The 26493-nt window shown below is 32.5% G+C and overlaps 1 protein-coding gene across 1 annotated transcript in view; it reads left to right on the top strand.

Moving 5' to 3' along the window:
• Window positions 1-26493, top strand: part of KLHDC1 (kelch domain containing 1) — a 57123-nt gene that overhangs the window by 21203 nt on the left and 9427 nt on the right. The window contains exons 3-12 of the mRNA XM_006922680.3: window positions 9-126; window positions 566-684; window positions 8501-8579; window positions 10050-10133; window positions 15629-15712; window positions 16703-16761; window positions 18182-18294; window positions 19852-19924; window positions 24157-24241; window positions 25930-25982. Coding sequence (XP_006922742.1) covers window positions 9-126; window positions 566-684; window positions 8501-8579; window positions 10050-10133; window positions 15629-15712; window positions 16703-16761; window positions 18182-18294; window positions 19852-19924; window positions 24157-24241; window positions 25930-25982 — 867 coding nt within the window. The remainder of the gene's footprint in view (window positions 1-8; window positions 127-565; window positions 685-8500; window positions 8580-10049; window positions 10134-15628; window positions 15713-16702; window positions 16762-18181; window positions 18295-19851; window positions 19925-24156; window positions 24242-25929; window positions 25983-26493) is intronic.

Here is a 26493-nt window from a genome sequence, read left to right as displayed (position 1 = left end):
TGCTGCAGGACAATGCACCTCATGGAAGGAGAACTCCCTACCTCCATGTCAGGAAGTTGTGGTGCCTGCATTAATGGAAAGCTGTACGTTTTTGGAGGATATGATGACAAAGGATACAGCAATCGAGTAATATTTTCTTTCAATTCAGGAGTGCAGCAAAATGTAACATTTAATGTGTCATTTTATTTCACAGGTTAACAAATATTTTTAAAAGAAGATATATGAGGAAAATCTTTTATTTATGATTATAAGGTTTTAGAGTGAAAATACAGTAGTTGTGCTTTTCCTGTCTTCCATGTCTTTCTTCTACAGAATTAACTACATAGTTAGTTGATATCCATAGGGCACAAGGGAAAAGCATGATGGGAAAAGATCTATTTCAGTATGTTTTATATATTATTTTTGCTTCTAAGACATAGTCTAATTTTCATTAATTCTACAATTAAAATTTTTACCTTTTAGAAAATAAAAAGTAACATTATTAATTTTAGGATCACATATCCCTCAGGTATAAATTTAATTTTCAAATGTCCTCTCTGTTAATGGTGTTTTCCTCTTTTAAAAGCTTTATTTTGTTAATTTGCGAACAAGAGATGGAAACTACATTTGGGAAAAAATCACCAACTTTGAAGGAAAACCACCCACACCACGTGATAAACTTTCTTGCTGGGTATATAAAGACAGGTAATAACAGCGAAACCATCTCATTAACTTACACTTAAGTAAAGAGTATAGCTTGTGGCCAAAATAGAGAACACGAGATTCTAAATTTTTTCGAGATATAACAAACTTTTTTGATGCTGATGGTAACAGCAGTTCTAAACCCTGAATAAGAGCTAAGTCAAAAAAATAAACATATGGAAGCAACTATTTTTAAAAAATTATTGTATTTAATTTAACTTTCCTAATAGCTAATACAATCATATGGTTCAAAATCAAAACCATATTAAAAAATATTACAATGAAAGCTTTGTCTTCCATTTCTGTCCCTGCTTCCCCAAGCACAAATAGCTACTACTAACTTTTGTATTCTTACAGCAGTGGTTCCCAAACTTGTCTGCCATTGGAATCACCTGGGGTTCTTTAAAAAATTCCAAAGTCCAGGTGATAACCCAGACTAATTATAGTTTCTGGGGGTATGATTTTTTTGAAGTTTCTCAGATGATTCCAAGATGTAGACAAGTTTGGAAACCACTGCCATTAGTGTTATGTTATGCAAATAGAAGCAGATATGTACGAATGTATGTATGTATATATGTATGTGTGTAATTTTCTTTTCCCTCTTCTCCTTACACAAATATTAACATACTCTGTACATTGTTCAGCACCCTGCTGCTTCTTTTAATTAGCAGTATACCGTGGAGATTGTTCATCTTTCTGTGTCCCTAGTTAGAAAGTTTGTTCTTGTGTTTTTTTTTATAGCTGCATAATATTCTCCTCTATGGATATACCATTGTTTGTTTAACCTATACCCTTAGATTGTTTCAGTTCTTTTGCTGAAACTATTGCAAACTATGCTTTAATGAATGTGTGTGTGTGTGTGTGTGTGTGTGGTGTGTAATTGCAGATCTATCTATTGGATAAAATTCCAGAATTAAATTACTGGGTCAAAAGGTAAGGTAACTAGGGCTGCTGTAACAACTCTCATAAACTGAGTGGCCTAAACAAGAGAAATGTATTGTCTCACAGTTTTGGAGGCTAGAAGTCCGAGATCAAGGTTTCAGCAGGGTTAATTCCTTCTGAGTTTTGAGGAAGAAACTATTCCATGCCTCTCCCATAACTTCTGGTGATTTGTAGCAATCTTTAGCATTCCTTGGCATGTAGAAGCATTGCTCTGATCTCTGCTTTCAACTTTACATGGCATTCTCTCTGTGTGTGCTTATCTATCCCCAAGGCCTAACCTAGGGGTCTCATTTTAATTTAAAATTGCCCCTATGAAGACCCTATTTTCAAATAAGGTCACATTCTGAGATACTGGGGATCAGGATATCAACACATGAATTTTGAGAGGACACAATTCAACTCATAACAATAGATTTTTGACAGTTTTTCCTCCATAGAAGTTGCTGTTTTGCATTCCCCACAGACTTTGCTTAAAGTGTATTCTGTATGCATCAAACAGCTTTTTAAAACTTATTTAAATAAATTTATCAAATTTAGATAAATTTGTAAAAAAATTTATTTTGTGCTTTCTCGATTTTGAGTTTGATTGCAAAGACTTTATCTATTTCAAGCTTATGACCTAATTTCTCCCTATATTTTCTTCCTCTACTTTTGTCATTTAATATTTACATTTAGGTCATTGATTCATTTGGGACTTACCCTGTGAATGGTATGAGATATGGATCCAGGTTTATCTTTTTTTGGATGACTACCTGTCTCTAACTCAGTTATTTCTGATGCCACCTTTACCATGTATTTACTAAATTTTCATTGGTATTTGGATTTACTTCTGGGTTTTATTCTATTTAATTGACCTTCTTTCTCTTAATGCACTAGTACGTGCATTAAGAGAAAGAAGCTTATAGGACTAGTATGAATGATAAGTGTATACCTTAAATAATGATCACAAAGCAAACACACTTATGTAACAATCACCCAAATAAAGAAAATTATTAACACTCAAGAAACCCTCATTATATTCTTATCTAACCACTATCCTCACTCTTTTCTAAAGAAAACCATTATCCTGATTCTAGCACCTTAAATTATTTATTCTTTTTTGTTTTTGTTTTGTATTATATATGGAATCCCATAGAATTTATTCTTTTACTCAAATTACATTTTTGAGATTCACCCATGGTGTTGTGTCTACCTGTAGTTTGTTTTCTTTCCTGTATGTTAGTCTATGAAAATACTGCAGTGTATTTACTCATTCTATGGTTGACAGACATTTGGGTCATTTCCATTTTTGGCTCTTTGGAATAATAGAATATGAACATTCTTCTATGTATTTTGGTACATAACAAACATTTCTGTTGGGTATATATCTCTTCATTCTCTTATTGGTGTAATCTGATTTTAATATACTCTAATTTATGAATCTTTTCCTTATGATTAATGCTTTTGTATCCTAGAAACTTTTCATTCCCCAAAGTCATGAAGATATTCTTCTAAGTTATCTTTTAAAAGCTATTATTATTTTATTTTTCACATTCTAATACACAATCCACCTGGAACTGGTTTTTGTGTGTGGTATGAGGTAATAGTCACCTTTCATTTTTCCATTTGGATAACCAGCTGGATAATCAGTTCATCCAACAGTATTGATTGCAAAGATCATACTTTTTCCATTGTTCTAAAGTGCCACTTTTGCCACAAATTAAGTGTCCACATATGGAAGAGTCCGTTTCTGAAGTCTGTTCTCTATTCTGTTGAATAATTTGTCTGTCTTTGCACCAGTACTATATTGTCTTAACTTCTATACTTTTATAATAAGCCTAGAGCGTCAGTAAACTTATTGTATTTGTTCTGAATTTGTTCTTCTACTGCAAATATGTCTTGGCTCTTCTAAGCCCTTTGCATTTCCATACAAACTTTGAATTTTAGTTTGTTAATTTCCACAAAGCCTACTAGAATTTTAACTGGAATTGCATTGAATCTAGAGTTCAAGTTGAGAATTGATGTATTTACAGTAGTGAGACTGTATCTTTTATATCCTATTTATTTAGACCCTTTTCTCTTTCTCTTAGTAATATTTTATAGTGTTTGTGTAAAAGTCATATACACTTTTCATGAGATTTTTTCCTAGATATTTGATTCTTCTTGATGGTCTTTTAAATGGCATCTTTTAAATGTGTTCATTTTCTGTTTGTAGCTAGTATATAGAAACGTAATTGATTTTGTGTATATTGGGCTTGTATTCAGCACCCTTACTATATGTCCTTTTATTTGTTCTAATAATTTAGCAATAAATTTTTTGGATTTTCTACATAATTAGAATACCTGTGAATAATGTCATTTTTTTCTTTCCTTCTAATCTTTATACTTTTGCGGGGGCCTTATTGCATTGTTTAGGACCTTCAGTAGTTCTAGTGCTTGTATTTATACTTTATTATATTGACTTTAGCTTTTCGTTTTTAAAAACAATGTCTCTGGTTGTTCTAAGTATCAGTAAAATTAGATTGTACCCTCTTCTTCCCTCTACACCGTCCTTTCATTCAACACATTTTTGTTAATTATGTTTCTTAATCTTTTGTTCCAACTTCAGATATGAATATTTAAGCTGTCCTCTACCTGTTTATCATTTTTTCACAAATTCTTTTTAATTTTTTAGGTGGCTTTTCTTATTTTATCCTCTATGTCCCTTATTGTATTTTCTGTGATGTCCATTCTCTCTTTTCTCTTTGTAACTTGATCTTCATTTCTGAAATGGGTTTTCCCCCCTTCTATTTCCTTTCTAACTTCTACCAATTCTTTTTCACCTCTTTATATTTTCTGGTCATCAACTCTGTTGTCAGAGTTCTTATATTTGCTTTAAAGTTTTCTTTCATTGACTTTTTTTTTTTGCTTTAAAATATGTAGCATTTAATACTCAGTATTCAGATTTCCCTATTTGTCTCATAAGTTTATAGAAACGCTTTGTTCAGTAGAGGATCCAGGTGAGGTCTATTCATTACAATGGATTGATATGTCTCTTAAGGTACTTTTATTCTAAAGATTCCCTTTTGATTTTTGTTGTTATTGTTTTGGTTTTGAAATTTATTAGATGAAGAAACTGGGTCATTTGACTATAGGGTTTCCAACACTCTGCACTATGTTGATTGTGTTCCTGTGGTTTCTTTTAACATGTTCATCTATACCTTGGGTTTTCTGTAAGTTGGACCTTAGATCCAGGAGCTCAGATCAGATTTTTTTTGTTGTTGGTTGGTAGTTTTGGAGGGGGGCAAAACTATGCATAGTTAAAGATTTCCATTAGTGTGCACATGATGCCTGATTATCTCTCTTTGTTAGTAAGCATTGATGATTATTGCCTAGATCCACTTATGCACAAGGGGATACAAAGGCTTAATTCTTTCCCTTTGTTTATCAATGTTCAACAAATAGTCATTTCTCTAGCATCCTCTAAAGTGATCAGTAAGTTTAAAAATTGTCATGAAATCATGAATTCAAAATATTTTATGTGTTTTAATCTATGAAACTCAGATTATCTTTTCTAGGTGGCTCCTAAATCCTTTTGACAAGACCCCACCAGTTTCATAATTTGTATGCTTTTCAGTGTGACAAGATGTTCCAGGCTCATCTTGGATATTTTCTATCCTAGACCAATAATTAGACATTTTTCCAAGGAATTCTGATTCTGTTTAATGGCAAGTGGTATTTAGAAATTTCAGTCTCGGTGCATTTCTGAGTTATCATTTCTATACTTTTTCAGCAGCTGGAGACAGGAGATAAAAAAGTTTTAAAGATAAAACACAAAATGTATTCATATAGATACTTCATTTCGCATTCAGAACTAGTATGTTTTTAACCCAACTTCACTGACTTTAAACATTAGTATATCCTTTCCCCTATGTTGAAAATCCTGGTTCTCAGTGTCATTAACATAATTATTCATTTGCTTTATTCTGTAATTCAGACAACAATACCAATAATATCACAAAAAATATGATTACTAAAACATTTTATTTTTTTAAAGTTCCTTTATTTTTATATTTTATACCATTAGAAATGTACAGTCATATCTTGTGTTTCATAGTCACTTTAGAAAGTTCTCATTTGTGTAATTATGCTGCTAATTTGACGCATAGATTCATTTTTTTATTTTACTTTTTATTTTTAAGATTTGTTTACTTTTTTAATTTAAATTTTGTTTTTGTAATCACATTGTCTCAAAGTCAAAAGTTTTGATTTTTTTCACTACATTTTTTTACTTCATTTGAAACATATTTATACATATACAAATATATGAGGTAGCTTTAACTATAAATACTCTCCAGCTCAATTACTGATTGTTCTATCATTATTAAATTGTTAATTTTTTCAAAGTGATTAGAAATACCATGTTAACATACACTTACTTTGCATGTATATATATGAGGAAGGCATGTTATTCTATTCCTACCTTTTTAAACATGGATGTTTATGAGCAAGGAATATTGATTTTTTTATTAATTACTTTTTCCTCTCTTCTGAGGTAATCAGATTTTTTTTCCTAATTTAAATACTGTTGTGATATATTTTCTAATTGTATATATTTGTATTTGTATTTTTTATATATTTGTATTTCAGATGTAAATCTTACTTGGTAGTAACAAGTATTTCAACATACTATTGAATTCTATTTGCAGACATATACAGATTTTTTAAGGGGGAGTAATGGATATCTATCAATTTATTTTTGGTTAGGCCTTAATTTTTTTTTTTTTTTTTTTTTTGCCAAGGAACTTGAAGTGATGCATGTGTGAATTTAAGTTTGCCATATCAGTTTGGAAGAAGCGTTATAAGGACTGGAGCTTAAAATGGAACTGAACTATATCTCTGAGCTTTGAGTAGGGCTGCATAAAGAGAATATCTCTGTGAACAATAAGGAGCAATGAAATATGTTTCTGTCAGCCATTAGGGTTTTCTACTTTTGTTTTTCCAGAACTTAATTGACCCCAACCCTACAAAGTATTTTGGCCTTTGTGTATACAAGAAACTGTTAAGAGTAGCTGCCCTAGTCAGGGAGATTGAGTTCTTCCTGTATGTTATCCACCTTTTACAAACTAGGTCTGTTAGCCTTGTTATCATAGGTATTTTAAAGGCCATGACTGATTCCAATATCTGGGCCACCTTGGGGTCAGCTTATATTAAGTCTTTCCTCTCTTGACCATGGGTCACTTTTTTTGTCTTTTCATGTATCTTTAAATTTTTTCATCATATACCAGACATTATCTATGAAAGAATGGTAAATGCTGAAATAAATGATATTTATCTCCAGAAAAAGATGTGGACTTTCTTCTTTTTTCAGGCAGCTAGAGTGGGAGTTAAGTCTGTATAATATGTAGTTGACCCATTTTGGTGCTTTGTTGCAGCTTTAGTTGGATTGAATTTTACCACTAGCTTCAAATGTTTTAAGGCAGGACTAAGACTTTTGCTAGAGCCCCATGGTTAAGCACTAGAGATTGTTTAGAGGTTTTCAGCTGAGCTTTACAGTTAAGTTCCCACCTCTCAGAACTGTGGGAGATCTCTCCCTGTTTTATAGCCTAACTGGTAGGTCTTTGGGTTGGTAGGGAGTTCTCTTTGCTTCCCAATCCCACCTTATGCTTTCTGTACTTTGAGAGATCTCTTTCAGCCTTGCACCTCATCCTTCGGCCTTTTGAGGGCAGCAGCCCTATATGCTATAACGGCCTCGTGTGCTACTAAGGTTTCCTTCAGATCTGTCCAAATCTCAAATTCTAGTAGCTGAAAGCTCATATTGCCTCAAAGAGGTTTGCTCAGCTCTCCTCTGCTTCCAGCTGTTGATGACCAACCCTGAGCTCTCTCTGAAGTCTAAGCGAAAGGGTTGTTGAGTTGGTTCCTAAATTTGCCTGTCGAGCATGGCTGATATTCTCAGGATTGTAATATGCCATTCCAGCCTACATGTGGCTGTTAAAATTTGGGGTGGTTTTGTTATAAACCATATATGTTCTGGATTCTTCCTCCTCTGGCTATTACATCAGAGGTGAAAGCAGCCATGAGTTTCTTCTCTCTTATTGAGAGCTCATTACTTTCTGGAATTAATGCATTTAGGTCTATTTGTTTTCTTAGAACTTGGATTTTTAAAAAACTATGGTTTTGTGGTTTAGAGTCACATATCACTTAATGATGGGAATACATTCTGAAAAATGTGTAATTAGGCTATTTCGTCGTTACGCGAACGTCATAGAGTGTACTTAGCCTAACCTAGTGTTATACCTTACTACACACCTAGCCTATATGGTATAGCCTGTTGCTCCTAGGCTACCAGTCTGTACAGCCTGAAACTGTACAAAACAACATGAGATTAAATCAAGCACAAGAAAACGATGTAATCAAGAGATGAGGTAAACACATGACATAAGAGGCTGCTGCTTGAGTAACAGCATACTGTTTTACAGCAAACCTTTTTTTAATAAGTAGAAAGAGTACATTCTAATGATAAAATGTATAGTATAGTAAATACATAAATCAATAAGTCATTTATGGTCATTATCAAGTATTATGTACTGTACATAATTGTATCTCTGTACTTTTGTTCATCTGGCAGTGCAGTAGGTTTGTTTACACCAGCATCACCATAAATGTGAGTAATATGTTGTACTACAACATATGACAACTACAGTCTCACTAGGCAATAGGAATTTTTCAGCTCTATTATAATGTTATAGAACCACTGTCATATATGCGGTCCGTCTTTGATTGAAATGTCTTTATGCAGCACATGACTGTATCTGGCTTGTTTAGGTTGTTAGGGTGAGAAAGTTGATTTTTTTCAACTTTCTATGAACAGACTAGAAGTAAAACTTATAAAGTGTGTCCTTTTGTATTTGTTTTTCAGATTAATATATTTCGGTGGCTATGGATGTAGGAGACACAATGAACTCCAAGACTGTTTTGATGTTCATGATGCATCTTGGGTAAGAGAGTAATCACTGCTTACATTTTCTTTTAGTATTACCTTGAATTCTTTAGAAATAATGAGCCCAATAATTCTCATTTTCATTTACCATAATTAACACTATGAAAAAAATGGGTTTTCTCTCTTTTGGACTTGAATTCAATTGGAGGAGGCTACTGGCAGAGTAATTTCTTTTCTTACGTCATTAATCACTTATACCTGCTTCTATTAGACAAGTGAGACTTTAGTATAACTTGGAAAAACTTCATTCATAGGTAACCAGAGGACTATTGCTGACATATACCTGCTTTTAGATACGTCCACTAGAACCTGTCATAGCTCAAACAGGCTTCTACACGAGGGTAAATTGGTGGTAATATTACCTTTCCTACTTATTCTTACTGGTTCGGGAATAAACTATTAAATAAAGAAGTCATGACTTATAAAAATGAAAATTTTTAAAAGAGAACTTTAAAAACCATCAATCCAACCACAAAGCTCTTTAGTTTTACCTTCTATTACTGTACATTATTATTGTGCATTATTAATATATATCACATTTTGTGTATATCTCTTTGTATATGGGTATTTTTTAAATTCTCCATGTATTTACATAGTTTTTTAGTTTTTCAAATGAAATATCTTTAAAGCTTTGTTATTTACAATATTAATAATAATTTTCAGAAATATAACTTCCTATGATTTATAAACTATTTTCAATCATCAGTGAACACTCTCACTTTTTCTCTCCCCTAGTACAGTTAGGCTAATGAGGATGTTCTGAAGTTTTTGGTGTACAAGTGGATTTTTTTTTGTTTAGATTCTAAACTAAGTATATTGTTTAGTTTATTTGGCAAGACTATTAAGTTTATTTCACAAAAAAGAATAATGTATTTCTGATGTAAAACATAAAACTGGAACAGAGGTAAGCTAGAATAGCAATAGAGGACTTCAGCAATCTGGAAGATGCTAAATACAATATAACTGTTAAATCTTTGTCTTCCCAACAGTTTGGTCTCTGAGAAGACAAAAAGAGTGAGCATAAGTCTAACCTATAAGAACAAATGACTTGGTTAAATAGAAGTAATTGGAACTTTTGGAGAAAAGTTTCTCTAAGTTTCTAACAGCAAAGATTAGGAAATCTGAGCATGTACTTTAAAAAAACAGATTTCAAATATAAATATTATGTCTTCTGCAATTTTAAAAGAGACAGTCCTTCGAAGGAATTGAAAGGTTGTTAATATGTAAAATTATGGCACACTACAAGCAGTACTTTGAGAAGAAAAGTTGCCCGGAGGTGATACCAATGTTGGTCTGGGGACCACACCTTGTGAGCCACTGGCTTGTGCACTAGCTTTATGACTGACGTAACACGTGACTCTATTTTTACAAAGGTGTCTATTATTTTACCAGTAAATACACAATGAAACTATAACAATCATCTGAAAATTATGAAATCTTTTAAATATTTTTTAAATTTCCATTTTAGGAAGAGCAGATATTCTGGGGATGGCATAATGATGTTCATGTATTTGACACAAAGACACAGAGTTGGTTTCAACCAGAAATTAAAGTAAGTATTGTTAAAAAACTTGCTTTTACATTTATATATTCTTTGATACTTTTAGAATATATTTTTTACTAAGTTGTTTGGATTTTAATAATTGAGTTTGAAATCACATACAAAAGGCTTCTCATGGGTAGTGTCACTTATACTATTTTTTTGATTACATATTTTTTTATTACATATTTTTCTCCAGGTTAGCTAAAGTTTTCTTGAAAAATCTTGTAAAGAGGTGCCATCTCATTACTCACAAGTGTGATGCCCTGATTTAATGAAGGCTCTTCTGCAAAGTCTTTTTATAACAAAGTCCATGATTTTAAAATGCCCATGTTTTGTTAACTCTTGAAACCAGAGCTACATGCAATTGTAGCATGACGAAAATATATTATTAATACTCTTTAATGTGCTAGTGAACAAACAAATTCAAATTAGCTTAAGCAGTAATGAATTCTCACATAGCTGGAAAGTATATTTTGGAAGAGCTCACACAGTGGAAGGAAGAGCTGTAGGGACCAGCACCTCACAATTGGAGCAACTTATTCAACACCATCACAATACTTTCCATCTCTCTTTGTTGGCTTCTCCCTATTTCTCTGTGTGCTAGCTTCTTTCTGTCTACCGCAGACTGGCTGACTCACTTAGGAGGGAGTACGGCCCTGGCTACATAAGCAATTCTTTCTACTGGTGCTATATTCTCTCAGTGTCTGTATATTTGTCCTAGGAAAGGCTTCTGGCTCTTGGCATGTTCCCACTCTACATCAGTCCTCATTTCTAAGAGAATGAGTGGCCAGGCCCACCGCTGGGGCAGCAGGGTATTGATTGTTAAACTCACCGGAACTGTGCAGAATGAAATTCTGGGGATGACATGATGAATGGTGTTCATGGTTCAACAGGCAAAACCAAAATTTTCCACTAATATGCATACATGACCAAAATTCTTTGCAGTCCAACTTCTGCTGGTGGAAGTAATGGGAGGGTCTATGCAAAATAGCAAGTGGTATGAGATTTAATCCTTCTCAGTATCCTCTTTTTCCAGGCAATGAATTTCAGGTTTCCAGTGCTCTTCTGTTCTCTTCATCCCATTTCTAATTTTAGAACTGATCAGCTATCAGTCATTTATACTTGTTGATTGAATTTTTCTTCAGTCAGCATTGAATTTTAAGATTTGTGTCTTTTATTAATGAAATAAAAGCATTTTATTGCTGTTAAAATAATTTAATGTCAGCAAGCAGGTAGAGAGTTATTATTGAGACTGGCTCTACTGAAAATCATCTTAGGTTTCTTTCAGGCCTCTTAACCCTCTACTTCCTTAAATAAGCAAGGGTCTGGAACTACCGAAGGCATATTTTTAGAATGTGCACCTGCAGATAAGGCAGCTGAGGTATCCTATAATCAGTTTTTTAGACTTCAGGTCTTTCTCTTTCTCTCTCCTTACCTTGATTTGTATCCCTCCCCTCCTTCTGCTCCAACAGAAGCACATGACTTCTGCATGTGGCATCTGCAGATGACTGACCTGATTTTAATTATACTTAACAATATATTCACTCCAATTTTCCTGACGATAACTTCAAACAAATTCTTACATTGTTTACATTGTATCTGAAAGTTTTTCTAACATGGTTGTTCTTGGAATCCATTCTCTTTATTTTTTAGAGACATTCTTAAATTCATTATTTCCAAATATCTGTATCAAAAGACAAGGCAATATGGTAGAGTGTAACAATTATTGTCAAAGTTGAAAAAACTGGATTTGCATTCTAATTGTGTCATGAAAGTCCTGTGTGCTTTAGATAAGTCATTTAGTGTGTCATCTGTAAAATAGGCTGAATGTGTTTTCCTATATGGAATTTTTATCTCTATAAGAGCAATATAGTAATAATAGGAACCTTTGTGTCGTTTTTAGTATTTCAAACAACCTAATAAGCATTGTGCATTATTTATGCAGTTAAGCACACAGACCAAGACAAATGAGATTTCTTTGTTTTTGTTTGAAAATATATGAACCCAATTTATTCAGAAACTTTGGTTGACTATTAAATTTGTTTGATAAATTAAAAAAGGAGAAATTTGATATTTATTTCATAATAAATGTCTTTATAGTAGAAGAATTTTTCCAAATTTTCAGATCAGTAAAGTATAATAATAAAAATTTTGTTTTGCTGGATAGGCTGGGAACCACAACTCAAAAGATTCTCTCTCATTTATTTAAGTGTTACATAGGTAGTATCTAAATTACTGTGCTGACTTCAGCAGTTATTCAAGTAAGGCTGAGAAGTCTAGAGAGTTATGATATTGGATGTAGAGCTTAAATTTCCTATACCTGTATTCAGTAGCCAATGAGCTGAAAATTTGGGTTCTTTCAGAACTTGCAATGAAATATATATTCAAGGGCACCCACCATGAAAACATAGAAATTATGCAGAAAATTCTTCTTTCAAATATTATTCATTCATTTACTTACTACACTCTTTTCTTTAGAATGTCTCTAAAAAATAAAGAGAGTGGATTCTAAGTACAGTCATGTCAGAAAAACTTTCAGATACAACGTGGGAAATAATCTGTTATATTTATTGAAAGTATAGAGAAGTATTATCAGTTAATGTGAAGAGTTTTTAGTAAGAGATAAAAAAAGCACTGTTTGGCTTAAGCCAAAACTGAAGTTCTTATTGTAGACTTTAAAGCATCAAGAGTTTTGTGGGACAGATTTAATTTTTTAGAGTTTGAGATCATCACACCATGTACTGCTCACTTATAATATTAACTGTATGGGACAGAGAAGAAAGAGAATCTTTTAAAATTTGATTTTTAAATCCTTATATTTTAAGCTAAAATTTATATGAAATCTTATTTTGCTAAATAGTGTCAGGCATTTAAAAAATGCTTTAAAAAGTAAAGATCAGGGTGAATAAATTTCACTCTTGAAGAATATAGGTATACCTCAGAGATATTGTAGGTTTGGTTCCACATCACTGCATTGAAGTGAATATTGCAATTAAGTGAGTCACATGAAGTTTTTCATTTCCCAGTGCATATAAAGGTTATTTTTACACTATGCTATAGTCTATTAAATGTGCAGTTACATTATGTTTAATATTTTAAGTAAAAAACAGTTTATTGCTAAAAAATGCTAACCATTATCTGAGTTTTCAATGAGTTGTAATCTTTTTTGCTGGCGGAGGATCTTGCCTGGATGTTGATGGCCAGTGACTAATCAGGGTGGTGGTTGCTGAAGATTGGGGATGGATGTGGCAGTTTCTTAAAAGAAGACAACAGTGAGGTTTGCTACATTGATTGGCTTTTCCTTTCATGAACTGTTTCTCTGTAGCATGTGATGCTATTTGATAGCATTTTGCCCACGGGAGAATTTCTTTCAGAATTAGAGCCAATCCTGTCAAACCCTGCTGCTCCTTTACCAACTAAGTTTATGTAATATTCTAAATCCTTTGTTGTCATTTCAACAGTCTTCATAGCATCTTCACCAGGAGTAGATTTCATTTCAAGAAACCACTTTGTTTGTTCATCCTTAACAAGGAACTCCTTATCCATTAAAGTTTTATAATGAGATTGCAACAATTCAGTCACATCTTCAGGCTCCACTTCTAATTCTAATTCTCTTGCTATTCCCACCACATCTCCAGTTGCTTCTTCCACTGAAGTCTTGAATCCCTCAAAGTCATCCATGAGGGTTAGAATCAATTTCTTCTAAACTCTTGTTAATATTGACATTTTGATCTCTTCTCATGGATCGCAAATGTTCTAAATGGCATCTAGAATGGTGAATCCTTTCCAGAAGGTTTCAGTTTACTTCGCCCAGGTCCATCAGAAGTATTACTATTTATGGCGGCTATCACCTTATGAAATGTATTTCTTAAATGATAGGACTTGAAAGTCAAAATTATTCCTTGATCCATGGGCTGCAGAACAGATGTTGCGTCAGCAGGTGTGAAAACATGAATCTCATTGTACTTCTCTGTCAGAGCTCCTTGTTGACCAGGTGCATTGTCAATGAGCAGTAATATTTTGAAGGGAATCTTTTTTACAGAGTAGTAGGTCTCAACAATAAAATTGGACTTAAAATATTCAGTAAACCATGTTGTAAACAGATGTGCTGTCATCCAGGCTTTGTTGTTCCATTTATAGAGCACAGATAGAGTAGATTTAGCATAATTCTTAAGGGCCTAGAATTTTCAGAATGGTAAATGAGCAGTGGTTTCAACTTAAAGTCATCAGTTGCATTAGCCACTGATAAGAAAGTTAACCTGTTCTTCGAAGGCAGGCATTGATTTCTCTTTTCCAGCTAGGACAGTCTTAGATGGTGTTTTCTTCCAATATAAGGCTGCTTTGTCTACATTGAAAATCTGTTGTTTAGTGTAGCCACCTTTATTAATTATCTTAGATCTGGATAACTTGCTGCAGTTTCTACATCAGCACTTGCTGCTTCACCTTGCACTTTCATGTTATAGAGATGACTTCTTTCCTTAAATCTCATTAACCAACTTTTGCTTGCTTCAGACTTTTCTTCTGCAGCTTCCTCACCTCTCTCAGCCTTCATAGAATTAAAGAGAGTTAGGGCTTTGCTTTGGATTAGGCTTTGATTTAAGGGATGTTCTATCTGGGTTGATCTTCAGTCCAGACCACTAAAACTTCCTCCATATCAGCAATAAGAATGTTTGACTTTTTAACATGGGTGTGTTCACTGGAGTAGTGCTTTTAATTTCCTTCAAAAACTTTTCCTTTGCATTCATATCTTGACTGTTTGGTGCAAGAGGCCTAGCTTTCAGCTTATCTCTGCTTTTAACTTATCTTAGCTTTCAATATGCCTTCCTCACTAAATTTAATCATTTCCAGTTTTTGATTTAAAGTGAGAGGTGTATAACTAACTCTTCCTTTCACTTGAACACTTAGAGGCTATTTTAGGGTTATTAATTGGCCTAATTTTAATGTTATTATGTCTTGGAGAATATGGAGGCCCGAGGAGAGGGAGAAAGATGGGAGAGTGGCCAGTCAGTGGAGCAGTCAGAGCACACACATTTATCAGTTAAGTTTGCCATCTTACATGGGTCAGGTTCATGGCGCCCCTAAAACAATTACAGTAATAACATCAAAGATCACTGACCACGGATCACCATAACAAATAAAATAATAATGAAAAAGTTTGAAATATTGCAAGAATTACCAAAATATGACAGAGACACAAGAGAGCGAATGCTGTTGGAAAAATGGAGCTCATAGACTTGCTTGACGCAGCATTGCCAAAAACCTTGAGTCTGTAAGAAATGCAGTATCTGCAAAGCACAATAAAGTGAAATGCAATAAATTGAGGTATGCCTGTGATATTTACTATAATTATTACTATTTAGATTGAACTTTTACATTAGGCCTTTTAATTGAATTACATAGATAATGTTAATTTAGTGGTCAAATATTTTCATACTAAGCATAAGAATGTGATATCATTACATGTTTCAAGTCTTTGTACTCTGTTTTCTTATCTATGTTTGCAGGGCGGAGTTCCACCCCAGCCACGAGCTGCACATACATGTGCAGTTCTTGGAAATAAGGGCTACATCTTTGGTGGACGTGTTTTGGTTAGTATTTTTAATGGAAATAATCTTTCTACATGTGATGTTGCTTATAAAAATTCATCCTCTGATTTTATAGAACAACTGAACATTCAAATAATCTAGAAATTAAAATGCCATTTAATAACTTTTATCTCTATTCCCAGACCATACATAAATAATCATAGATAATTATAAATCATATTTTAACGAAGAGAATCCTTTAGCGTATTATCAGAAAAATTTAATTTCTTATCATCTAAATACTATTAGTTTAAACTCATTTATTCCTTTGACACATTAATTTGGTAGCTCTGTGTTAATTTTATTAATGGTTAACATTGTTCCCCAATATATACACTTCTGATGTTAACTACAATAATCTGTTTTTAATAAGAACTGATTTTAACCCATTTCCCATTTGCCCCGAGAATACTTGCCAGATGCACTTGCAGCAGCAGCATTTACCCAAACATAATTCGTGCGTTATAGTCCTAACCTTACCCCTAAAGTTTGCCGGAAAATATCTTGCTTTTATTATTATTTTCGCATCACCCTAGTATTTCGATAGTCTTTGGAAATAAATTACATCATTCTATTTATAGCATTCTGTTTTTAGTAGTGGTATTTCCAGTTACAGAATATAGTAATTCTCAATCACTGAAAATGTCAAATCCTAGAAAACGTAGCATTCCTAAGAGTGATGCTAACATTGTTCTCGAACAGTTGTTAGCCGAAGAGTCATTTGATGAATCCGATTTATGTATACATTTCTGTTACATTAGGATTAGAGATAAGTTCTGTTTAGAAATAACTCCAAGAACAATTTTCCTATTTTATTTTCACATTGAAAACCAGTCAGATTTGCTTCAGCCTCAAAGAGCAAGTAAAATGTAAAATTAAATTAACACTGGCAGCAAGCTGCACTTTTTTCCTAAACAGGAAATGGGTTAAAACCAGAATTTTAGCTCATGAAAGATGTAAAACACTGACCAATTTAACACACTTTTATTTTAGCAAACTAGGATGAATGATTTGCACTATCTAAACTTAGATACATGGACTTGGTCTGGAAGGTAAGTTTGAAATTTAAGTTTGTTTTGCTCTATAGGCATTTGTGTGGATGTATGTGTGTGTGTGCATGTGCACACACACATGCACAAATTTAGGTCTCTAAAGCTGAATCAGTGTATGCTAGGTTGTAACAACATAATTAATGGAAGTAAAGATTGGTACCATTTTTCTGGAAGGTATTCTGGTACTAAGTTCAAAATATAAAATGGAATTTAACTTTGATCCAGAATTTCTCTGAAGACAGTAATTGGACAAGTGTATTTATGTGTGTGTGCATACACAAAGATGTTTATTATAACATTACTTATAAAAATAAAAACTTGAGATCAGCCTTCGTCTACAAGTAGGGATTTTTAAAATCATGGTACATTTGCCCAAAGGGCTGCCATGCTCCCGTTACCCAAGGAAACTATACTTCATGGAAATATTATACAGCATGCTAATTGAGTGAAAAAAAATTACAGAATGGAGTATATGATCCCATTTATATATTTTAATAAATATTTATATATGCATTAAAGTCTGGAAAGAGATACACCAAATTATGATTTCTTATTGCTGGAGGACAGGATTATAGGAGAACTCTCATTAAAAAACATTTTTGTGGTTGTTGAATGTTTTCTAACCAAAATGTTTTTTATAGTCAACAAAAACAATAAAAATATTTCCAATTTTGAAAAAACAAATTACATCTTCTCTAAATGGTCCACGTTATTCTGGAGCATTTCAGAATGCTGAAGTGTCTTAACTAGTGTCAGAACTTCTAGTTAAAGTTAAATGGTATATTCTACTTAAATAGTACCTTCTAAATTAGTTAAACTTTTGTGATTTTATTTTTATTTCTGCTTTTATTTTTTTAAGGAATAGAACATTATTTATTTGAAATCCTTAGCTGTTTATACTGGATCTGGAATGGTTTGCGTGCTTTTGTTTTAAAGCTAGAGTAGGTAGCATTTTCAGGTGAAGATAACACTTTGGGAAATTCTACAACAAATAGACCAAAGTGAAAACAACAACAACAAAATCCCATAATATCATTGAGGAAATCTGTTGAAAACATGAAATCGAACATGAAACAACAAGTTAAAAATTACAAACATGAAAACAATTATGTTGAAAACTTCAGGAAGTTTTATTTATTAACCAACAAGAATGATGCTGAGTATGCAATGTGAATTTACTGGGAATTAATTTTCAATCTGTGTTCTATAACCAGGTAGAATAGATGCTAAATGGAAAGATCGTTTAAATTCATCTAAGAATTTAAGAATGTTTTAAAATTTTTATGTAGGTAGGATTAGTAAAATCAATATTTTTAAAGTGGTGCGGGTGATTTTTCCCTTTAAGATCTAAGATGATCAAACCCTTTTATTTTAACTAAAACAATACTTAGATTTTTATATTTTTTTTCCATTGCCACAGGGTTCTTATTAATGGCGAAAACCCGAGACATCGATCGTGGCATACTTTAACACCAATAGCTGATGATAAACTTTTCCTGTTTGGTGGACTAAGTGCAGACAATATTCCATTAAGTAAGTCAATTCAAGTTTAGCCTACAATTATTATCTCACCCTTTTTCCTTAATTGTATTTGATACTTAAGGTATCTTCATTTTTTCTAATTTTCTGGTTTATCTTTATCCCCAACTATATGCTTGCATTGATAATTAGAAGTAGAAGACTCCTTTGCTTCGGTACTGTTGGCTCTCCATGTTCTTCTGTTTTCTAGGTATTGAGAAAAGGAAGGGTGGTTGAACCTAGGTGAATTAAAGCCCCTTTCAACTATAATATTCTGTGATTCTATGTCCTCCTGATTTTTGACCCAGATGCTTATATTGTAGGCTGGAATGGGGATTAGAAGAGCAGCCTTTCCCAGAATGCTCTGGAAATGAAAGGTGGGAAGGCTCGTTGCTTCTCTTTTGTTCCAGAACTATAAAAGAAAGTGCTTAGCTAAAATTTTTTAACCCCTGTCACTATTGATCCCAATGGCTATGGGTTTGTAATGCAGTTTTTCTTTCAGCAGTAAAATTGTGCCATCAGGATAGACAAATGACCAAGAATATCTACTTCTTAGTTTGACATATTAAATGTTCTGTACTTTCTCAACTCAAAAATTTTCTATGGCTAGAGATATTTTTATTAAGAGACCTTATATACCATTAAAACCATCAATATAATTTTATATCAGATATGGAAACAACTATGCTGCCAGTCTACTGGCCAACAAACAAACTCCAGAGACTGGTTGGAGAAACAGCAGTTCCTAGTAGGGAATGTTAGTTATTGCAGAGCATCATGTTTCCTTAGTTTCTGAGATTTTGAATCTAATAAAAAGAAACTAACATTTATCCATTTTGATAGGGGTTCTTTAATATCATCTTCGTGAGCTCTAATGTTTTTAATTCTTATTTCTGGTTTTGGTCATTGACCTATGGTCCTTGCTCTTTTTTAAAATTAAAAAAAAAATTTAAATTCATTTTCCAATTACAGTTTTTATACAATATTATATTAGTTTCAGGTGTACAACAAAATGGTTAAACATTTATATACCTTATGAAGTGATCACCCCGATAAGTCTAGTACCCATCTGCAAATATCCTTAGTCAGTCAGTTTTCTCCCATATAGATTCAGTTTAAGATATGGGCATATGTATTTTAGATGACACTAAGAAATAATTTTTAGTTTTGTTGACTATAATAATGGCATTGTAGTTGTGTGACAATGGTGTTGTGGTTATGTAAAAAATATGACCCCCTTTTTTTTTTTAACAGTGCGTACTTCAGTAAGTATGGGGAGAATCTCCAATATAGGAGATTTAGGATTTACTTTAGAATAATTCAGCAACAATAACAAAAAGTGACAAGATAGAATATATGTGACTAAAATCTTGATAGTTGTTGAATCTGGGATATGTGAGGGTTCATTGTCATGTTTATTCTACTTTTGTGTATCTATGAAAATTTTTATGAGAAAATATGTACACACACAAAAGATAGTTATCTAAATGTAGCATTATAAATTAAAAAAAAAAAATTAAGAATTCATCCCAAAGACCTAATCTAAATTTCTGAACTGTCATAATATTGCAGGTGATGGTTGGATTCATAATGTCATAACAAATTGTTGGAAACAACTTACCCATTTACCTAAAACAAGACCCAGGTAAGTCTAGAAGTTTACAAATAGTAAAGTAGTTAAGAATTTTTAAAGTATTAAAATATAGCACTGAATTTATAGTGTTTGCCATTAAAACAATAAATGATCAGGAAGGCTATCTTTCAAATAAGCTTAACGTTATCTCAGTATTTAATTACCATTTTAATTGTGTCTGTTAGAAATGATCTATTCAGTTTCTACCCATATTTGCATATTTTAAAATATTACTCTTAGGTAACACATAGTCTTGCCTAATAAATATGAAAAGGCTAAGAAATTGAAAGTATCATATAATGTTAGTATTTTTAATAAGTAGACAGGAGTGGGGTTGGCTTTATAATTTGTAATTTGTTTTTGGAAGAGATTTAGAGCAATTTAATGGGAAATTACTTTCATGTTGATCAAATAGATGGCAGACAATTTCTTTATTAACTATATATTTAGTAATGTGATTTTTTTTATAAAAGTAAACATTAGTTATTTGTGGTATATTATAGAGTACAATTTTCTACAGAAATTGTAGAAACAGTATACAGTTACAAAGACAACCACATTAGTATTGTAATTCTTATTTTTCTGATTTGAGTAGTATAATAAAGATATATTCAAAGGAAATTCAAATTCAGCACATTATAATTATTGTAGTTAATAATAGATTTTATTCTTTTTCATGCCATGTGTTTCAGAATTTTTAAACTATAGATTATGTATACTAATGTAAAGTCAACTTAATGATATGCATTTCAGTAATTTAATAAATGACAAGTAACTTACTTGAGAAAAAATCCCAAAAATATTTTTATATATCTCATGACTATATAGATTAATATAATATATCTATATTAATATGCATGATACATTTAGAATTTATCATAAGTACATATATGATTCTTATATTTTCATGTAAAGAAATTCATTGAAATATATTAGCAATTCTGGAACTTTTGAAATATATTTTTTAATTTAAAGAGTTTTATATTGAGTTACAGGAGCTGAGTTCTAGTCTTTGCTCAGCTGCTACTTAGTATTTTGGCTTTGGTAAAGTCACTTATGAAACTGAGTTTCAAGTTCTTCATGTGTGAAATGAGAGATTTGGACTAGATGAGCTCTTCCAGTTCTTTGATTATATGAATTCATTAATTATAGACCAAAGTGATAGTAAGAATATGTTTAATTTTTAAGTTGTTATGTTACGTTTCAATACTTAATGAGTAACTAGAGCAATACAACTAATCAATATACAGTAATCATATACTAGTTAGAACTGAGCTATGTAAAGTTTTTTTTAATTCAGCTGATATGTCATATAAATAATATGCTTTATTAGAATGTTTAGGTGGTAAGTTTAGAGAAGCTGTGAGAGGACATAAACTCTCAGTCTGTAGAAAAAACCATCAGATTCCAAGCTAGATGTCACCAAAATCAAGGCAGGAAAGGCTTTCCAGTGTTCTTCGATGATGAAGTCCAGGCCAGAGTTTTCCTAAGGCAGATAAGACAGAGGCAGATCTATCTTCAGGTATGAGGTGAGGAGGAGAACAGGTGGGATACAGTTTAGCGTAAGGAGAACATATATGTGTGTATATATACTAATTTTTATGAAAGTGAGAATTACTTAACATTTAAACGCATTCTGTGCAAACTTTTCCAAGTTATAATTTGAAATGTAACTGCCCAATTCTCATAATTCTACAACAGGTTTTTCAACCTCAGCACTATTGACATTTTAGACCAAATTATTTGTTGTGGGGGTGTCCTGTTCATTGTAGGATGTTTAGCAACATCTCTGGCCTTTACACAGTAGATGCCAGTAGTACTACCTCCCCTGCCTCCCCCCCGCCCCCATCTATGTCACCACATACACACCTGGAGTGTGACAATCAAAAATAACTCCAGATATTGTCAAATGTCCTCTTAAGGACAAAATTGTCCCTAGTTGAGAACCACTGTTTTACAGTATAGCACTCTCTTCTCCAGGTCTCACTTTAGACAAAACTATGCTTAGCTGAAAATCCATCTAACTAGCAGTATCTGATCATCTGTATAGGTGAGTGTCAGCAAGGATCCTCTCTTACATGTCTGTAAAAGATGCCAGCATGGTGTTGGTCTGTAGAGCTTTAGGTACTGTTGTAGCCCATGAGTGTTGCCGAGATTACATATGATCTTCTCTCTAGGAAGTTAAAGCTATTCCTTCCCATATATAAGGACATACATCGTATTCTGTCTCCTTCACCCAACCCCTCCTCCAATCTCCATCTCCAACCCCACAACATAATCTGGGGATTGCCAAAAATTTATATCAATTTATGGTGTAACATACAAGTTGGAGAATTGGGCAGAGTATTTCCCAAAGTTTCTAATGACCCAGTTCTATCCTGGGTGCCAAGTGCATTTGTCGTTGAATGTGTCATGATTATTTGAGGAAAGTATTCAGTTTAACAAATTGTGCATAACCCCACTGTTTGCACTTGTGGAAGATAAGTAAAAAGGATTAATGTACTAGAAATAAGTTACATGGTAATAAAATAAGTAATAACATGTAATTGGGGAAGCTTTTGCTTCAGCAATTTGGTCTATTAAGAAAAGTAATCAAAGTATTCTCAGAGTCAAAGCAATGATTTTGTAAAACCCTTAATTTATCTTTTAAAACTGAAAAATTTATGTGTACTTTTTTTCTGAGAGTTAGAGCCCCCAGAAATATTGAACTTTTTAAAACCATAAAAGCATTCTTGATAAATAATGTGAAACTGAAGATGGATATGAGCTATAAAATCAGACCATTTCCAAAAGAACATCCGATTCTTAAATCCTTTATGAAATTATTTAACTACTGAAAAATGATGCCGGCATTTTGTGTTTACTTTTGTTAATCGAAAGTTTTGGATCACCTACTGGATATAGAAGATGCCTTAAAAATTAGGCATTTTTAAGAAGCATAAAATTAAATTACCCAAGTTCCAGTGGTATGCTGGTAAATAGTTAACACTGCTCTCCAGGAAAAATAAAACAAGAACAAAACCCTAATTTGTAGGATTTGTTGATTTCCACGATGGCCAATTTCAAGCTACCAGTGTGGTGTCACTGGACATGGAGTTGAAGGGAGATATGCACAATTGGCTTTAATGAGCTCATAAACTGGCTCCGACACACCACTGTGGCAATTTTTGACCATAAGGACCTTGTACTTTTTGTAGGGTGCTAAAAACATTCACATCAAACAATTAAAGAAGTATATAGAGCAGTTTATCTTCAAATGTAAGTTAGAAGATTATAAAATGAGTACATACATGTTGAAAAGTGCTGAACAGAGAGGGCAACAGAGTCAGTTTGGGTGGCATTTGGATCACTTCCTGGGGATTCTGAGCCTTTTTTAAAAAAAAGGCCTTGAGAGAATGACTTCTCATTCTAAGCCTAGGAAACAGGGTGAACAAAAGCCTAGAGGCAGATATAAGGTTTTTTCTTAGGAGATGCAAATAAATGAATAAATGAATGCAAATAAATGAATTGGCTCAAGTAGAGGGTTTATTTGGAAAGATGCAAGAATTAAGTTTTATGGGAAAAAGGAATAGCTGTTGGTCATAAATACTAAGATAAGAAAAATGGTACAGATGCTTCCTGATCAGGAAACGTCCATGATTAAAAACTATATTTGAAAAATATTATTTATCAGCTATATGTAGCTGGGATAGAAACGATTCAGAAAAAAAAAGCGGGAGGGAAATGTTATGATAGTCTATACTTAGTGACAAGTAGTGTGACAATGTAAATGTAAAGAAAATGCTTAATTGGATTTGTCAAGCGATGGGGAACAGAGAACAGGAAAGAAAGAATCAAAAATGATGAGGATAGTAATATGGCAGATTGTAATTTAAAAAATGGCAGAAGTGTCTATTTCTCCAATAAGCTGATCCATTCCTTTTTAAATTATTTTGTGACTAAATTATTTGAATATCTATGAGATAACAGATTAGAAAAAGATCGGGGGATATAATAGGAAAGAGATATTGGGAGTCATATCCTTAATTGAAATGATATGATTTAATTAACTCTAGAATCAAATGCTCTAATGATTCTAGAGGAATCTTTAAAATCTGTCTTCTTTGAAGATGTGCCAAAGGTTCAAGTTCAGTCTTGCCTCTTCTGAAATGATTAAATTTTAGAGTGTGTAATTTAAAATTGATTTATATGTGATATATAGTTTCTTGATAGTATTTCATTCTGTTTATAATTTTCAATCACAGGTTATGGCACACAGCTTGTTTGGGAAAAGAAAATGAAATAATGGTATTTGGTGGAAGTAAAGATGATTTACTTTCCTTGGATACAGTAAGAAAATTTTTTATCTGAGTATTTCCTCTGAGTAGTGTGTTATTCAGCCTACAATGACTATTCAATGTGATGTTGATATTTCCACACTGCAAAATATGGAAAGGCATAAAATGTTACTCTGTGGCGTGATTAATCTTCAGAACAAGTGGCTTTTGTGAAGCATTTCAGGATATCTTGGGTTTACAAATCAAATAGGTTTATTAACGTTATTAGTCAAATTATTAAGAACAGCTTTTAAAGGATGACTTTTCCTTTTCTCTTTGAGCTTCCCCATAGTATGAGTGTTTATAATTCTATTGAATTAAAATATTTGTAATATTTGATACATAAAAAGAATATATGAATATATAATATACATGTAAACTACTAAGTGTAATAGTGAGTACTCATGAAATTTGCTACCTAACAATAATTAGAGCATCATCAATGCTAGCTTCTCCCCTGAAGAGAGAACTACTTTGTAATGCTTAAAGTGAATTTTCTTTTTATTTTATGCATCTTTTGCCACTGCTTCATTCCTGTTGTATATTTGCATTTAAAGCATTCCAGTATTTAAAAGCTGACAAAACTAATGTCAAAGGAATAAATGAGTAGCATTTGGAGAGTATTACCCTTTCACCTTGGAGAGTATTGTCCTAGCACCTTGGGAAATTCAGAGCAGGGCGGCTTTGCTCCTCCTCTGTATATGATGGGACAGGTTCAGGACTGGTTGCTCTGGTTTTAATAGAACACTTAGAAATAGCAGGACTGAGCCATCAGGGATGGGGCAACAAGCCAGAGTCCAGCCAAGAGGGCACCAACTCCCTTTTATCTCTTCAGGCATAGCTCCTATGGAGTGGTGAACCACAAAATAAGGTGGTTTCTTTCCAGGGAATTTGGTTTATTTCATAATTCTGAGGCCTCCAATTTAAATGTTATGTATATCGAAAGTTTCAGAAGATTCTTTGGCTGATAATTCAGTGCTCCAATAAAAGATTAAAACTATAACTTTGCATTTAATTAAAAAGCACATTTTGCCATTTATCTTCTTCTTCTGGGCACTAGAAATCTTTATTTAGTATACAAAGTTTACCATTAAAATAGGAACTCCGATTAAAGTCCTGATCATAAATTATGAAATTCTAAAGATCTGTTTGAAAGGATTAGAGGGAAATTTTCTGCTAACTCTTGCACATTAACTTTTAGATGAGAGAACTATATTCAGAAAATCTTCTGGATCTGTGATTTTCAAGTTAAGAATTCCCAGAGAATCCTGGGATCATCTGGAAAAAGGAGATAGGATAAAGAAAAGATTTTAAAATAAGAGTCATTTGGAAGAAAAAAAGTCCTGCTTAAATTAAAAAACAAAAAAGCTTGAAAACCATCACAATTCTTAGTTTGAATTCATTGTCCTAAGAGAAAAACATGTTTCTGATTTTTAAATTTGCAATTATATATAGGCTGTGGTTAGGTCAAAATTTTGTCATTATCACTTGAAAAAATTTTAACCATGTATCAAAAGTTTGTGTGGGTACTAGATATGTGTATGTATGTATATCTCTGTGAGTGCATGTGTGTGTCAATAGCTAGAAAGAGAGATTTATTTGCTGCTTTACATAATTCCTTTTACATTTTAAAAATAAAAAGTTCAATTATTAATGCATTGTTTTTATCAAAACTCTTGATAACTTTTTTTTATTGATTAGGGTCACTGTAATGATTTACTGATCTTTCAAACACAGCCTTATTCACTACTCAGGTAAGCAAATTCATTATGTTACACATATATGCTCTTAATATATGATAATTTCTTTCACCTTGAGAAGTGTTGTAATATTTTTCAATTCAAGTTTATGACTTGAATTTAAGGAAATGTTTATATCTTGTTAAGAGTACAATCAAATTCGTAATAGTGAACCATACACCAATCTGATTTTTAAAAATTAAAATATACAGTATAGTCACAGTTTTGTTATGTTTGTCAAATTGCATTTAGTTCATATGGGAATATTAAATATATTGTGTTTTCTTAATTCTAAGCCTGACTTTTTTCATATTTTAACTTTTCTGAAATCAGTGTGTCTAATATAAACACACATGTATACATTTAATTTAGTATAATTTCTTTTTTATAACCCTAAAACTGTTATTAAATTCGTGGTGTTACTTATCATGTTTTAGCTCATATATTCTTGCTTTAAAAGGAGCATATTCTATGTTTAGTGGGAGGATTGTGGAAGAAGCCCCTGGTTCTCCCTGTGAGAGTGGGA

The sequence above is a fragment of the Pteropus alecto genome, unplaced genomic scaffold (genome assembly GCF_000325575.1).
Source record: "Pteropus alecto unplaced genomic scaffold, ASM32557v1 scaffold38, whole genome shotgun sequence".
NCBI lineage: Eukaryota > Metazoa > Chordata > Mammalia > Chiroptera > Pteropodidae > Pteropus > Pteropus alecto.
Note: the sequence above shows the minus strand (reverse complement) of the source record. Positions and strands in the feature narration are given on the sequence as shown.